At 40.4% G+C, this 17412-nt stretch overlaps 1 protein-coding gene across 1 annotated transcript in view; it reads right to left on the bottom strand.

Annotated features, from left to right (window-relative positions):
- Positions 1–346: 346 nt before the first annotated feature.
- LOC144825073 (6-pyruvoyl tetrahydrobiopterin synthase-like) overlaps positions 347–17412 on the bottom strand; it is a 148864-nt gene continuing 131798 nt past the window's right edge. Inside the window, exon 6 of the mRNA XM_078683979.1 lies at positions 347–904. Within this exon, the coding sequence (XP_078540105.1) occupies positions 775–904 (130 nt within the window). The 3' untranslated portion in view covers positions 347–774. The remainder of the gene's footprint in view (positions 905–17412) is intronic.

The raw sequence follows: 17412 nt of genomic DNA, 5'->3' as shown, positions 1-17412 counted from the left end.
ACTTTCTTATAGATCTGCCCCCTGGTTCTTCGGAATCTGCCAGCCACTCGCATATGTAGTCTTATTGGAGGTAAAAATGTGTTCATCAATGAGTACAGTCTTGTTCGGAAGAAATGTTTGCCTTGTGATTAACAAATCGTATTGCCAGATTTAATTGATTAACATGGCTCTTGAAATATTTTGAAAACTATCGATAAACCCTTAATTTAAAACTAGTAGGGATGAGTCAACATTTTGGCAGCATTATTACTGTCACAGTGATCATTTGCACCACATTTTTCATAGGGTATATAATTGCAAAAGTTTGAAAACGAGAACGTCCTTAGAAAAAGAGAAGCCTAGTCAATATAGTCAGTAGATTTATTTTTTCACCAAAGATAATCTTACATATTTTCTTTGATGTGTATGTTAACAACACTCTTTTTTCTGCTTCAAAGAAGAGCCACCCCAGATCCTATGATAAAAAAAGGAAAATGGTACATTGTAAAGATATAGGGGCAGATTTACAAGCCCCCTGCGCCACATTTGCATCATTTTTAACTTGGGAAAAATGACGCAAAAGTGGCGCAAGGGTCTTGTAAATCTTCCCCATATTGTTTTCTATTTGTAGCTTCGACCATATGAGTGGTCCCTGTTTTATAATACAAGTGATGAGCTAAAAACATTGCCAAGGAAGAAATGTTAACTCACTGGTTTCCTCCCATCACTTTATGAAACTTAGCAATGAATCCTTGATACCTATTAACGTTTAAGCTATACATAAAACAGTGATGATTACAATGATGGTCCTTTATAGGAGACGCCACAAGAATCCATTTCGAAAACCTTCACTTTATACAGCAACCCAGGTGGGAGTATCTTCTGAACGCTCTCCCAGATCATCACTGCAAGGTTCTCCAAAGTGCTGCAATGGGCAGAAATGAAAAAAAATATTGTAAATGCAGACATGTCCTGGTTGTGCTAATGTCTTAAACCTCATAATTAGTATTACTCAAAAGGGGGGAGGTTGAAAACAAGTCAGCCTTCAAAATAGCGTGTTTCTCAATAAGTCTGAATCTCTGAGAATGTGGTTGGGCTATGGTTTAATCCGAGCAGGGGTGGGCCGTCAATGTGATAATTAAGGTCAGTGCCCTTCTAGAACTGGAGAAGGAAGGAGGAGGTGATTTGCAGCCTCGGCTGCAGCCCTTCATCTGTCTAATCTGCCACTATAAGAGCAACAGAGCCATCAATATTACCAGACAAACATTGGGCATGGAAGATTGGGCCCAAATCTTGCATGAGTGATATGTATTTATTAGGCCACTGTGAGGGCAGGCAGATATTTCCAACACAGGCATTTAATTCTGGTTACAATTTAACAGATGGATCAGACTATCCAGGATACATCCTGGGCTCAGTGTTCCAAAATCTGAGGCAGTACTAACAGAAAACATAACACAACAGACTTTGCACAAAAAGGGCACTTTTCCAAGGAGGATGCTTTTGTTTTGCCTATAAAAACATAAACAATTGTACAAAGATTGGTGATTATGTTTTTTAGGATGAAATGTAAACTTAGTGGGCTGGGCCGTTTTCTCTGTTAACCCTACTTTGGGGCATGAGTTTAATAGGTCAAATTTGGATTACTCAGTGTAAGGCGGGCATTATCTATCTATCTATCTATCTATCTATCTATCTATCTATCTATCTATCTATCTATCTATCTATCTATCTATCTATCTATCTATCTATCTATCTATCTATCTATCTATCTATCTATCTATCTATCTATCTATCTATATATCTATCTATATATTTATCTATCTACCAATCATCACACATTTGTCCTTTCTGCAGGGTCACCCAGGATTTTTCACCTTTTGCTGGCTATATAATTCTGTACACTTTGTCCTTGTTATCCAGTGATAAAATACTTATGCTCCCCCTTTCAAAATTGTGAGATTGGCATAATTCTGATCAGCAGATGTAGCTTACCTGTAAGTCCCTAGTATATGGTAAATAGAGTAACCAGGGCTATATGTTAAATGTCACTATTGCACTGAAACAGATTGTGCCATCCACTATACTGCCAGTGCAAACATGACTGAGGGTCTGCCATTTAAAGCATGGCTGTTTAACGTTAAACTGCAAATTCAACCTCACTAAATAAACCCTTTTGACAGGTCAAAACCTTTCTTTTAAATATTTATAAGTCTCCCCCGGGTAGGCCTTACTGCCCATAAGGCAGGGTGCATGTTATTTGTAAGTAGGACATTAAGGAATATAATGTAAAACGTCCTTACTGTGAGAAAAGCCCCAGAATCTACTTTCACTGTAGTAAAGCTGTTCCAGAGAGAAACACTGTGTTACATTATTACAATTAATAATGCTAACTTCAGTTAGGAAGCAGCTAGAAAAACAATTATACAATAATTTGTCATAGTTAGTAACAATCAAATTCAATGGTGCAGTCATATTTCTGAGAAATGATAAGGAAAGGTACTCATAGAAAGTTACCTTTTCCCTGCCTAAATCTTTGGGGACCCATTTGCACTTGCTCTCCCACTTCTGTCAGCCAGTAATTAGCATTAGGTGTGAATGGGTGTTAAATGCCCCCCAGGATCAAAAATGAGGCTGCCCTGGTCAGACAAAGAGGTCCCTTCTGAACCTGATATAGAAACTCACGTAGGGCTGTGAATATCCTTTTTGACTGTGTCAAATTCTGCTTGAACGTCAAATCCTGCTTGACTAGATTGCTTTGATTTTACAACACTTGGGCAGCACTTCTAAGGACGAGGATAGGATGCAAGACAATTATTGAGTCTCCACTCTCTGATTGCTGAAAATTCTAGCTTTTATCCTACTAGATGTCTGTCATTGTATTTTACATTTAACACTTGCGGTGCACTTTAAAGGAGAGAATAGTATTCTTGTATATGCCTTGGCTGGTTGTTGCTTTAAATTAGATTTTAGAGTTACAGTAAGATGTGGGAGGACACTAGGATTATCATAGTAAACTTCCCATACAGACCCCAGCTCTCAAAGTCCAAGTTTAGTGTGACTGAAGACTTCCTCCATTTTGAAAATACCCAAGTTAGATAGGGCTGGCCTGGAACATTCACATAATTGTTTAGGGTGTGCCCAGGAGTTATTCCCACCTATTAAATCGTGCCAGGCAAACATATGGCATCTCCGGGGACCCACTGAGCAATACTCCTGTAACTGAGGAACAACAAGAGAGGATTGGACGTGCTGTCTATGACATGAGAGGAGCTTTGGAGGACTGAAACTGCTACCTCTACTACCCATCACAACAAAATGGACCCCAAAGGTCAAAAGGCTGACCTGTTAAAGCTACAGGGATACAACAATTTACAAGAGACCTTTTCCTGCAACTATCCATCTGATCTGTGGCAAGTGGGCCTAATCTGGGCCCGTCTTTTTGGCTTCTGCCTGACTCCCTGTGAGTCACTAATTCCCTCCCTTGAATTCATAGGGGCCTTTAAAAGTGTACTTCTTTGGTGGATTGGGACAGAAAGGACTAAATTCAGAAGGTTCAGTTCAGTTCAACACCAGCTTTATTTGGTTCTTTGCATAAAAAACATAAAAGCACATAACAGCAGCAAATCCATAAAAATATGCAAGCAAAGACAATAGACCACACACATGGAATGTAAATAAATATCCAGACTCTCACAAACCAATAATAAAATCAATCACAGGTTTTCTGTTATCTCATGGTGGCTTTCAAAAAACCTACCACACTAAAATGACTTCTTCTGATAGCAGTTGCAAGTACCAAAGAGCAAGGAGCACTTGATCAAAATTCGTTTTTTTGTAACAAGGGTAAAATAAATGTGTTCCTATGGACCTCATAAAATTTACAGAATTTTAAAAATGCAGTTTCCTGTGGAGACAGTCCATCACAGTTTAGGGGCTCCAGAGATTAACCTCGGTTCTGCATCCATGGATAGGCCAACATATAAAATGTAAAAGACCAAACCTGAATCTTGTCACCAAAAATCGCTCATAAGTGCTTATATCAATAACAATATAAGGCTCTAGAGATGGGGTGGATTCAATAAAATATAGGCACGTAAATGGTGTTTGAAAAGGGCACCCTCTTCTCTTCCTAAGTACCTAAAACTGGAAAATTTACTTTTGCCCACCTAAGATCTGCCTTACTGATTCACTCCTTCCAAGCCTCTGGGAAATATCCTTTATATATTTGAGCCAGGGAATTTACAAAGACCTATCCAGGGACATACAATCTTTTAGATTCTCCCTGTTTAGCTTCGCTGTGGTCTTTACCGAATGTCTTACCACATTGAAAGATGATGAAATGCCATTATATTAGTGTTGTAACCTATCCCTAGTTTTTTATGCACCGAAAAAGCAGGTGCACTATGTGGGACACTTAGGAGATATTAAAAAAAAATCCACAACCTGGAGGTCAGCCTGATCGACAAACCACCACATCAATACCATATACTACTTTAAAAATGCTCTTTGCCTGATAATCTTGAAGAGAGCCTGGATCGGTCTTCTACCAAGTCTCGTGGCAAAACTAAACACTTCCAAGTTTGCTCCAATAACATCCTCCTTCTTCCTCTTTAAAAGTGGGTGGCAACTCCTTTGGGAGTCAAAGAGCAAACCCAAATAGGAAAAAACGTTGGTCTTTGGATAGCTTTAGACCCTAACATAAATTTGCAGGTCTCAGTCTTCCGTGGGCACCTCACCATCACATACAATTTTTGAGCATTCACAGTCACATCCAGATCTTTTATAAAAATGAATAATGAGTCTGATAGGGACTGCAACCCCTTAACTGTTTTTTGCCATAAGATCAGCATCGTCCACATATTGGACCACCGGTAAACTCTGGGCTCCCACATGTGGGCAATCTGTTCCTGTATGAACCAGGGCCTGCTCCAATCTATTAACATATAGATTAAAAAGAAAAGGGGGCACAAAACAGCCCCGGTGAATCCCCCTCTTAATAGAAACACTGTGATACTCACATTTCATGTGAGTATCAGTCTTCCTGGTAGTGGTGTTGCACGCAGATCACTCTCCCATCCATGCAGCTGACACATGTGTGCTCAGCTCCTTGGGCCTGCACCCCTACCTGCAGCAGGCAGTGCTGTAAACAATGGCAACCCGGGGAGTGAGGACATTTTTGTTAAGGTTGATGTATTGTTAAAATGATTTTATAACAGAGGCGTCTCCTCCGCTAAGGCGGAGGAGTGTCACAGCACTACTTTTTTGCAGTGAAGCACAGAGAAAATACAATTATAATAACTCATGTTATTATCATTTTATTTTCTCCTACTTCCACCCACAGTTTTGAGTGAGAAGGTGGGGGCAGGGGAGGAGTGGTAGCACTCTCCTATAGTGAGCAATGACCACTTGGACGACCCTCTCAGGCTGCCCAAAACATTCTTGCATACTTTGCATGTTCTCCATGCAGGCTGCATTACAGTCTACATGGAGAACATGCCCAGGCCTCCAGTGTTCGTATGAGTGCCGAACCTCAGCGTTCAGACTAATCACAATGCTGCTAAGGCAGCATTGTGATTGGCTGCCTCAGAGACTGGGTGTTCTTCCTGTGGCAGAGCGAGGTAGTATTACGGAGGAGAGACGGGGCGAGGAAGCCGCAAGAAGGTACGTTTTTATTAAAAAAAATATAGCCACTTACCCTGCATCCTCTGCCCCCTCCCATCCCGCCCCCCTACATTCAATCCATGCCGACCGCGGCTGTTTTATACTAACATTTAAAATTTCAGAATCCAGTCTGTCTTTATATTGTAAGACTGGTATTAACCACACAATTGAGCCCGATTCACACAACTTAAGACACAATCCTAAACTTACTACCATTTTGGTATTCACAGAAGGCTCTTACTCATTCTGATATTCACAGAAGGCACTTACTCATTTCGGTATTCACAGAAGTCATTTATGAGTCCTAAAGTTAGGACTCCTAACTATACTGCTCCTAAACTGGGAAAAATCCTAACTTTAAGACTTTTGGTATTCACAGAAGTCATTTAGGAATCCTAAAGTTAGGACTCCAAACTATACTACTCCTAAACGGAGAAAAATCCTAATTTTAAGACTTTCGGTATTGACAGAAGGCATTTAGGAGTCCTAAAGTTAGGAGTCTCAACTTTAGGACTCCTAAATGCCTTCTGTGAATACCAAAAGTCTTAAAGTTAGGCTTTTTCTCAGTTTAGGAGTATCAAAGTTAGGACTCCTAACTTTAGGACTTCTAACTGACTTCTGTGAATACCAAAAGTCTTAAAGTTAGTATTTCTCTCAGTTTAGGAGTAGTAAAATATGACTCCTAACTTTAGGACTCCTAAATGACTTCTGTGAATACCAAAATGAGTAAGTGCCTTCTGTGAATACCAAAATGGTAGTAAGTTTAGAATTTTGTCTTAAGTTAGTTCTGTGAATCAGGCACAGTATGACTTAAGCATTATTCCTTGGAAGGGAAATGTGATAATTAGGGGTTGGCTGAAGTCAGCGGGATCTGCAGGAGTTTTATGTAACTCCACGGAATTCTGCGTAGTACAACTTTGGGAGTTCCATGCACCCCTAAATTAGACTGTCATCTTTGAAGTCTAAGACCTCATTGAATGTTCTAACACTTGCTCTAAACTTGTCCCAACTGAGAGGAAAGTAACAGTTATTCTCATGTAACTGTAACTCAGACTCTTTAATATACAATCATTTATCCACAGTATTATAATTTCCCCTTTATCAGGGGGCTTTGTAACAATGTTTGTCCTCTTGCAATTGCTGGATTTTCAGTGTCCAAGATGTTGTGAGATTTGCGTCCTTTTACTTATAGTTCTCCTCTGTAGCTGGTTTAAGACTTTGGCAACTAAATCCTGAAATATGTCAACCGTATCATTAGCCGTGTTTGAAGTGAATGTAAATTTAGTTCTAAAGTTACTCCCATTTCTGTAAAATGTGTGAAATATAATTTCATTCAAGATGAACCCTGCAACTACTTCTTTTCAGTCATCCTCATTTTCCTACACGTATAGAGTGATTAATGTTTCCGCATCATCCTCATTTTTAATTGAAGTGTTCTCGTTCTATATACCTTAATACCCTAGGTTGCACCTCCACATTAACAAAGTTAGTGTGTCTGACATAAAACATAAAGGAACTAAAAACACCCAGCACAGTAGTGGATAGTGGTTCACAAAACAAAATACATTATATCATTCTTATAAATTTAAATTCTCTATGAGTCAATATACTCCAAAGTCCCAGATTGTCCAAATTGTGCTTACACCCAAATTAAATGAATTCATCCAAATATATCTGTTTCCACAAACTGGGGAGTGGAATTGGGCTGCCTCTTGTGCTTTCTTGGCGTTCTCGGGATTAGGCGACAAGGGAGCTTTTCATGGACTACTTCTCTGAAGCCTAACTGGGCACCTGATTGATTAAGCGGCTCTTTGACTGTGAATGTCGCCTTACGAAGGGGCACCACATTTAGATACTGATCACAAGATGATATTTAGACCAATTTTGTCTAACCGTAGTATGTGCAGCACCCCAGGTTTACAACAGTGGATACACATTTGGAAATCTGGGATGGTGACGACACTTTGGAAAAATCTACATCATTTCGATTATGTTCCGATTTACCTGCCTTGAATTAGTCAAGATTGACGAAACACGTGTTGGCTGCGTTCTTTCTGGAGGCTGTGTTTCTTTCCAAAATAAACAAACTTCAAATGAAAAGAGGACAGTGTTCTTTGTGGGAATGCATATATATTTGGATTTATCCAATTAGTTTGGGTAAAAGCACAATTTGGACATGTTTTGTTTTGTGAACCACTATCCACTACTGTGTTGGGTGTTGTGACTCCTTTGGAGGGTGCTTTTTCAGTTCCTTTATGCTTCAGAAACAATCTTTATATAGCGTTTTGTTACTTTTATGTGTGCTGCTTAATGCAGCACACATAGAAGTTCTAAAATGTATTTTTTAATGATTGTCTATGTGCAGGAAGGGAGACCTTCCTGTACATAAACAATCATTGTCGTTTTGCTGTTTCCATGTGTGCTGCACAATGCAGCACACATGGAAATAGCAAAAACGAGGAGAAAAAAAGCATTTCTCCTCATTTCACCTGGTTAAGACCAGGTTTTCCCTGGTCTTTATTTTGGCGCTGCCTCCTATTTACACCACCCTTGAAAATAGGGGGAAGTGTCAAAATCAATCGGTGTTGCGGTGGAACACCGACAGCAGCACCCATTGCCCTCCCCTTTCACGCTAAGTACAGGTGGAAAGGGTGCCCTATTTACAAGGCAGCATTAAGCCACGTTAAGTGGCTTAACACTGCCTTGTAAACCAGGCAAAGCCCCTATCACCACCACAATGTCACTAAAAATTATGTTGTCATGGCAATAGGGGCTTGTAAATATGCCCCTCCGTGTCTTACTTAACATTTTGTCTCCTAGGTATAAGAAGTATCATGAGACATCTCTCTAGTGTCTGATCACATGATCTCTATCTAATTGATCACCTACATGGTTTGCCTTGCTCTGCTGTCTCTTACCCATGATTGGGAAAATTGTAAAAGCTGCTTTTTCTTCAACATGTCCATTATATAAAATGTAAGTTATGAAATAAAGATGCAAATCTACTTTCAATGCGCTGGATAGAAAAATGAAGTCAATTAGGATGCCTGGGCTGTTTCTGTTTTCAGTTTCTGTTTGTTGTGTATCAATATAAATTAGTGTTTGCTCTTTCCTGCTTTGTACAAGTTATGAGGACAGTAATTTTCCAACAATTAAAAATAGCTTTTCTTTTATTTCCTTCCTTCCATCTTTCATGCTTATTGTCAATTCTATGTTCCTTATACTTAGATCTTTACTCTCTTCCATGTACTTTTTCTTTGAATTTCCTCTTTGTGTAACATGGCACTAATTCTCTCACTTCCATGTCTGGTTGATTTCCAAGCATACTCCTCTTTCTAGCAGTCCAGCCTCATCCCATGGGAAGGATGTGAGTGCATGGAGATATGTTTGCTTCTCATTAATATTTGGTTACAGCAGACAGAAGGTTATTGGCTGCATCTAACACACATTTCGGCTACTCAGTTCTTCGTAAAAGGTCAAACATTGGCTGAATGAAGATCTTCTTTAAGATAAAAGGTATATATTGAGGGGTGCTTGGTGCTTTGGTATTGATACCAAGTGTCACACTGTCCTGCTCCTTGTATCAAGATACCAAGAAGGGATTGGGCTAATCATAACTGTCTAATCTTGATCTATACCTATTCTACTTGATCATAGAATAGAAACTTGCTAAGGAATTACTTTGCAAAATCTCAGCTGTAGGTCCTTTGGTGACAAATTCTGCTGCTACATGAATCAGCAGCAAAAGTAGTAAAGCTTCATGATCTGCACCAGGCCTTGGATAGTTAAGTGTGGAGTTCATAAAATGAATTAGGTTTTTTTTACATTCTATGAATCTGAATGAATGATTTTATTTGCATAATTACTTTAAATCATTGCAAAATGAATTACGCTGTCAAACTTTTTGTATAAATATGTATCTCACACCATTATAATACATATATCAAATATTAAATAAAAATAAAAAATATCATTTGAACATCGGTCGCAGACCATTTGTAAAAAGTGGGTTTACCCTAAAATACATTGGTTTAAAATTATGTTTAGAAAGGTCCCTGTTCCTTATATGTTCTTCAAAAGAAGCCACTTAATGAGTTGTGGGTTTTGTGGGGCCATGCGATCCTTTTCTAGAGGGGATCCTCACAGTTCATCTCTTTCTGTTACTACAGGAGTCTCAACCGCACAATTTTCTTCTGTGCTGTTTTCAATTAGGACCATTCAAGTCACAATCTCGAATTTGCCCAATTTGGCACAATCCGAGGGCTCTGTGCAGGACTGGAGAAGGGACACTGCGCCAATGCATGAGCCCGTGCCTTAAAAACATTGGTTTTGAAAATTTGATGGTGCAGCAAGGCAGGGCAGCAACATATTATGTGTACCAATAATGCTGCACTATATTTGTACAATTTGCATCTGGTTATAGTGCTCAACGATTTCCAGCCCGGGTTTAAATCCTTTATTGGCAGGGGGGCTATGCGTGCCCATTACATTTCTTTCAACCCAAAATCTTCACCTTATTCCTCCAGGCGAGTTGGAATCTTCAATGAAAGCTCGACGACAGCTCTCCCCTCTCTCCCAAAGTACCACTAGTCTTGTTGAACAATACAATAATTCTATCCTCGAAGTCCTTGACCAAATTACCCCTGCTAAAATAAAACTCCCAAAAACTATCCTGTCCAAAACTATGTTCAATTCTGACCTAAACAAAGAGAGACGAGCTCTCAGGCAGACTGAACGCTTTTGAAGGAACCATACATCCACCTTGAATCTTGCCCTCCTCAGAGCTGCTAGAGCCAACTACAAACAACACATCTTTAACCAAAAAGCTTCCTTCCTCCGTTCTCAACTTGATCATGTTCGAAATCATCCTAGGGAACTCTTTAACATTGTCAAAAACCAAACTACCTCAGCCCCCCAAAAAATTACTAGCTACAGTTGAGAGGTGTGAAGAAATTGCTAGCTTCTTTTCTGATAATATCACCAAGATTGATCAATCCTTCGCCCTAACTCCCCCACCACATAATCATCACCCTCTCCTTAACATTCCCCCTGTGCCTTCTTCCACTTCCCTCCCCCCCATGATCCCTCTCAACTCTCCCTCTCTATCATCCACTATGAACCTTACCCTTCCGAACCCCAGCTAAAAACAACGCTTCATGGAGTGATTTTTGTCCAGTATCAGAAAATGATGTTCTCAACATCATCACCAAGCTTAAACCATCCTCGCATACCAGAGATCCTCTTCCTGCTCATTTGGTACAAGAACTAAAACACATCATCGCCCCACTTTGGACCAATATCATCAACTCTTCCTTTGCCACTCGAATTGTTCATGCTTCCCTCCAACTAGTCCAAATTACCCCATCATCAAAAATACAGCGGCTGATCCCAACGACTTAAACAACCTGCGATCTATCTCCAACCTTCCCTTCCTATCCAAAGCCCTCAAAAAATGTGTCCTGATACAGTTGGACAAACACATTGACACATTCAACCTCTTAGACGTTTTCCAATCAGGTTTTAGAAAGGGATGCAGCATGGAAACAGCAATGCTAACAATTACTGATGACATACATCGTTCCCTCGACAAAGGCGAATCTTACCTCCTCATTCTTCTTGACCTCTCTGCTGCCTTTGATTCTGTTAACCATGCCACCTTACTCAATATTCTCAAAGACCGTTTTGGCTTTGACGGTGATGTTCTCAAGTGGTTCACATCTTATTTCCAAAATAGAACTCAACAAATTAAAGTCAGCGATTGCCTTTCTAAACCTCAACCTGTCTCCATGGGTGTTCCACATGGCTCTATCCTTTCTCCAACACTTTTCAACCTCTTCATGGAACCCCTCACCCTTATTCTTAAACAATCAAAAATCAGTTATCACCTCTATGCCGATGACACACAGCTATACTATAAGATCAAATCCCACGACAACATCTTACATCTTAACGATGCCCTGACCAAGATTCAATTGTGGTTCCATCAAAACCACCTCAAATTAAACCCCAAAAAAACAGAAATCATCCTAGTCTCTCCCAAGAACAACTGGCTGCCAATTCAACACTGGATCACGTACATTAAAGCTCTCAACTGCTCTCTCGCCATCTCCAACTTGGTCAAATCTCTCGACATTAGCGTCGATCAGAACCTCAATCTTACTCCCCATATACAAAACTCGGCAAAAGGTGCTCTCTTCCCACTACATCACCTTAAAAAAATTAAACCCTTCATTCCAGCAGAGGACTTTAAATCAGTTGTACAATCACTGGTCCTGTCTAGAATTGATTATGGCAATGCCACTCTTGCTGGCACCCCTAAAGTCCACCTAGCCCCTATCAAATCCGTTCTGAACCTCGCTACCAGGATTATTTCTGACTGTAAGCAATACGATCACATCTCCCCTGTTATCAAAAGCCTCAAATGGCTTCCCATCGAAGGCATATCCACCTACAAGATTGCCTGCATCACACCCTTTACCAAAATAACCCTTCTCACCTCTCTGACAACCTCCAAAAAGCTGGGTGTTCTAGAACATTGAGGAGCACTTACACTCTTGTCCTAGTCCCTCCTCTGCTAAAAAAGAAAGCAACTCAATCTCGCTCATTCTCTGGTAATTCCCCTTCTATCTGGAATACTCTTCCCAAAGATCTACATTGTAACCCATTCTACCCCTGCTTTAAAAAAAAACTCAAGCTGCTCCTTCTCAACAAATATTGGGGTTCTTAATTATACTTACTGTCTCTGGCCATGAACTCCTCCTCTATTCACTGCTTATACAGGCCCCCCTCTACCTATAATTCACCTCATCTCTCCCTTCAACAATTTTACCTAAATCTCTCGCCTTTTTCCATCTACTGACATACTATTTAATTATTCTCTGTCTTCCTGATCTATCTTCAATTTGCTATATGATTTTGAACTTCCTAAGTTAAATCATTCTTAAAATTCAACTGCCTTACCTTATTTTATCAATTGTACTTAGTTTGGTCTGTCTTTATATTTAACCAAATCCTGTAAAGCGCTCTGATACTCTTGGGTCCAGCTAGCGCTATATAAAACCTTTAAAATAAAAGCACTTCCTTCCTAGATGGTTGTTCATATATGGCTGAATTTTGTGCGACTCATATGCTTTAGTAAGGCCGACCAACCCTCCGATGTCCTTGAGATTAGCTATATCTTCATTCCTTGATATCTGGGGGGTTTGATTATTTAGCGCCCTCTTTATTGTTGGATAGTTTAGTTCCTCTTGGGACCAGGATGCTGTGGTTAAGCCCAACGCAGCCACTGTCTCCAGACAGTACTTATGCCATGGGTTTGGTGCCCCCTCAAATACGGTTCTCAATACCTCTTTACTGTCTTAAACCAGAAGTTTACCAATGTGCTCCTGCATTAATATTTTTGGTGAACCAGGCCAAACTAAAGCCGAATCAGGGCGTTTCGTGTGTGCTTAGGGAGCCTGAAAAGCCTTTTATAACATTCTAGGAATCACACTATGAGATTATGCATTTATTTGAAAGCCAACACAATGACAGCTAAGCATGTGGTCCTTTGTTTATTTGATAATAGCTCTGGGCATGCGTTCCTGATTGTTGCAAAAGGCATCTCATTTCTATGTAGCGTGCAATGTTCTAGTCATTGTCTATTTCACCTGAAAGAATGATCACTGCTCAAAAAATATCCATTCAATTATTTGTAACTGGTTCATATGGGTGATGTTGCCAAGTGGCATGCCTTGTTTCTGCACAATAAGCTCCAATATGTATTTTGACATGGAGGATTTAGGAATGAATGTTGAACTTGGAGATTCTTGGAATGTATCATGAACGTGCACCTGTTTTTGCTGAAACTGCGCTGTCTTAAGCACATACTAGGAAACATAGGGCAGTGTTTTCCTCTTTCATATTTCATACACTAACTTACAAACCTTCTAAGTTAATGTACACAATGTAGGAGGTATAATTTCAGCAAAAGTAGTACATAAAGCCTTTCTGCGCCTGCACTTGGGTTCTGAATATTTTCCTGATACAGCTCCTAATCGTTCTTTAAAACAGGATGAGGCTTCTATAGACATGCTTTCAAGACCATTGCTAGGTAAAACTAAAAAAAGAGCACTGAGTGAAGCGCTTTATGAGAGGACATAAATTTAAGAAGCATCTGTTAGCACAGTGATATTTGTTGCCATAATCTAAACACTTGAGCTTTCAGAAAATAAAGCTTAATCTCACACTGAAGGAGGATGACATCATGGTGGTGGTGCTTCACTAAGACTGTGCTCAGACTTCTACAGTAAATCTGCTGGTCCCTACACAACAATATGCAGTGAACTATTAGTCGAAGAATTATAGGCTGAGCCATGCTCTCAAGACAGGAGAGGAAAAAGATCCAGGGGATCTGATGACCTTGCAGCTAGTCACAATGACATATTAATTGCCTTAACATGGCTTTAGTGATCAAAGCATTAACTATACCGTCCCTGTAACCTTTGTTTTTACACTGAATTTCTATGTTTTTAAATAACAATTCTTAACTAAAATGTCAGAGTAACCTTTGTTTTTTTTCAGTGAATGGCTATGGATTCATACTGTAATTTCCTATGCATAAGGCCACTGTAACCTTTGTTTTTTTTTTTTTATTTGAAAGTTTATATTTGATTTCCTAATTGTAACATTTGAGAGTGGGAGTGGGAGTGTACAAGACGGAAACCTGTTGAAACGCGTAAGGAGATAAATGAGTGGAAAGTAATGATGCCATTTTGACGTATAAAGTCTGCCTGAATAGAAGTTGGTGGTGTGGCTCTGCAATCCTTTGTGGCTGAATTCCGAGTAACAGGATCTCCATTCCTGCATGCAGAGCCCGCCCTGCAAGTTGGGGGGCCCCCGGTAAAATGGAGCCTTCGTGTGTAATTTTGATGGACGGGGCATGACCTGCTCGAGCCCAAGCACCAGCCAATGGACTTCCGTGGATATTTGGCATTGGGTATGAGAAAGGAAGATGAGGGAGGCGGTTTTCCTCTCTCTGGTATCACCGCATTTCAAGCACAAATAAGGCTTTGGCATCATATGCACTTTGCTTTTGATTTTAAATGCACACCTGATTTTCGGGACATTTGTGCTGAAATAACGCTATTGAGCTGCACTAATTAACTTTTCCACCATGCACGAGGTGTATAAACTGTTGTGATGCATTCTGGGGCCTGTAGTTACCATAGAGGCCATGTGACCAGTTGGACACTAATATCACTCATCTGTGAACAAGACGGAAACCCATTGAAACGCGTAAGGAGATAAATGAGTGGAAAGTAATGATGCCATTTTGACGAATAAAGCCTGCCTGAATACAAGTCGGTGGTGTGGGTCTGCAATCCTTTTTGGCGAAATTTCGAGAAATAGGATCTCCATTCCTGCACGCAGAGCCCGCCCTGCAAGGTTGGGGGCCCCCGTTAAAATGGAGCCTTTGTGTGCAATTTTGATGGAGGGGGCATGACCTGCTCGAGCCCAAGCACCAGCCAGTGGACTTCCGTGGATATTTGGCATTGGGTATGAGAAAGGGAGATGAGGGAGGCGGATTTCCTCTCTCTGGTATCACCGCATTTCTGTACCTCATTTGCTTCTTTCTGCACCCCTGTTGTCTTTTCTCCACTCGTCTTCTCTATTTCTGAACCTTTCCTGCCGGTTTTTGCATCTCACTTGCCTCTTACAGCACTTTTCTTGCTTCTGTCTTCACCTCACATGCTCCTTTCTACACTTTTCTTACCTCTTTCTGCACCCCTGTTGCTTCATTCTGCACTTTCCATGTTTCTTTTTGCACCTATCTTGCTTCTTTCTGCACCCCTGTTGTCTATTTATGTACCTCTCTTGCCTCTTTGTGCACTTCTCTCGCCTCTTTCGACACCTTTGTTGGCTCTTTCTGCACCTCACTTGTTCCTTTCTACACTTCTCTTGCCTCTTTCTGCACCCCTGTTGCTTCATTCTGCACTTTTCATGCTTCTTTCTGCATCTGTCTTGCTTTTTCTGCAACCCTGTTGTATCTTTCTGCTTCCCTCTTCCTGTACCTTTCTTTTCTGTATCTCCCTTGCCTCTTTCTGTACTTTTCTTGCTTCTTTCTACACCTCTGTTGCTTCTTTCTGCACCCGTTTTCCCTCTTTGTGCAACTCTCTAGCCTCTTTCTTTTTGTACCACTGTTTCTTCTTTCTGAACTTCTCTTGACTCTTTCTGCTCCCTTTGTGCCACTTTCAGCACTTCTGTTGTTTCTTTCTGCACTTCTCTTACTTCTTTCTGCATTCCTCATGCCTCGATTTGCATCTCTGTTGCTTCTTTCAGCACTTCTCTTGGTTCTTTCTGCACTTCTCTTGCCGCCTTCTGTACCTCTTAGTTAGAGGTAGTTTTAATCCCTGTGCCCTATTATGTACTAGGGCCATACAGAGAAGGTCATGCCAATCACAGGGGTCCCCAACCCATAGTGTACCCTAGTGTATGTAGGTATTTTCACTGTATTTTAAGTGTCTTTCAGCATAGCACTGGCTCCGTTCCTGGTTAGTTAGAGTCATTTACCACCAGAACCCGTCAGCAAAAAGTTAGGGGCACAGTTTGACTTTGCAACAAGGCCTCTTTCTGCTCCTCTGTTGGTTCTTTGTGCACATTTCTTGCTTCTTTCTGCTCCTTTCTTCCTCCTTCTGCACATGTCCTACCTCTAGAGGCATAGTTAGAAATTAGCATTTAAAAAAACCTATGAAATTCACTGAAAAAAACACAGGTTTCAGGGACGTTATAGTTAGAAATTAGCATTTCAAAAACCTCAGAAATTCACTGAAAAAAAACACAGGTTTCAGGGACGTTATAGTTAGTTGGACATTTCACTCCCAAAAAAACAGAGAAATTCGGCCGTTATAGTTAGTTCAGCTAACTATAACTCGTGCCCCCGCAATGCACTGCTGATGATGTCACATATTACATAATTCATGACATGGTCAGTGATATCACTGATGAAATGTCAAATGACATCACTGATGACATCATCCATGTGATAATCTGATGCACCTCCTCATACCCTCATATAACCTTTGATACATCCACTCTAAAAATACAGTCTACCATTTTCGAAACCATAGACACTCCAATAGCAGTTACTACCTACCCACTCACTAATTCCTAGGTCTACATACACATTAACTCATTCACCCATTCAAGGACTCATACATGCAGTCAACTATCAATACGGTACTATCATATGCACTCACATATCTATACATTTACTCACCTATACAGTTATACACACGCCACCTCACTTATTCAAACATATACTAACACATACTTACACTCTTATACAATAACTAATACAAGCACACACTCATCCATACAGCCACTCTCACAATCACTCACTACCACATATAGTCATTGATATACTCCAACACTATCATATATTGCCTTTCACATATGCAGTTACTCACAAGTGTACCAATGAGACATCATTCACTCACCAACAGACCCATATACACACTCACCCACCCATACAACCCTTCACAGATCCACCCATCCAGAATTACCCACTCACACATCTATGCACAGAGTCAAACCCTCCCACCCACCCACACAGACTCTCAGGCACCCATACAGATACTCAGACAACCAGTCAATAACCCATATAGACCCTCATTTAGCTACTCACCAACCCATGCAACCGCTTACACACCAGCTGACAAACTAAACTGTGTGAATGTCTATATCAGTCTCTAACCCATGCATTCAGTAAGAAACATTTAATCACTCATT

Source organism: Lissotriton helveticus, chromosome 3_1 (genome assembly GCF_964261635.1).
Source record: "Lissotriton helveticus chromosome 3_1, aLisHel1.1, whole genome shotgun sequence".
Taxonomy (NCBI): domain Eukaryota; kingdom Metazoa; phylum Chordata; class Amphibia; order Caudata; family Salamandridae; genus Lissotriton; species Lissotriton helveticus.
The sequence above is the reverse complement of the archived record's forward strand: the minus strand, read 5'-3'. Positions and strand labels throughout refer to the sequence as shown.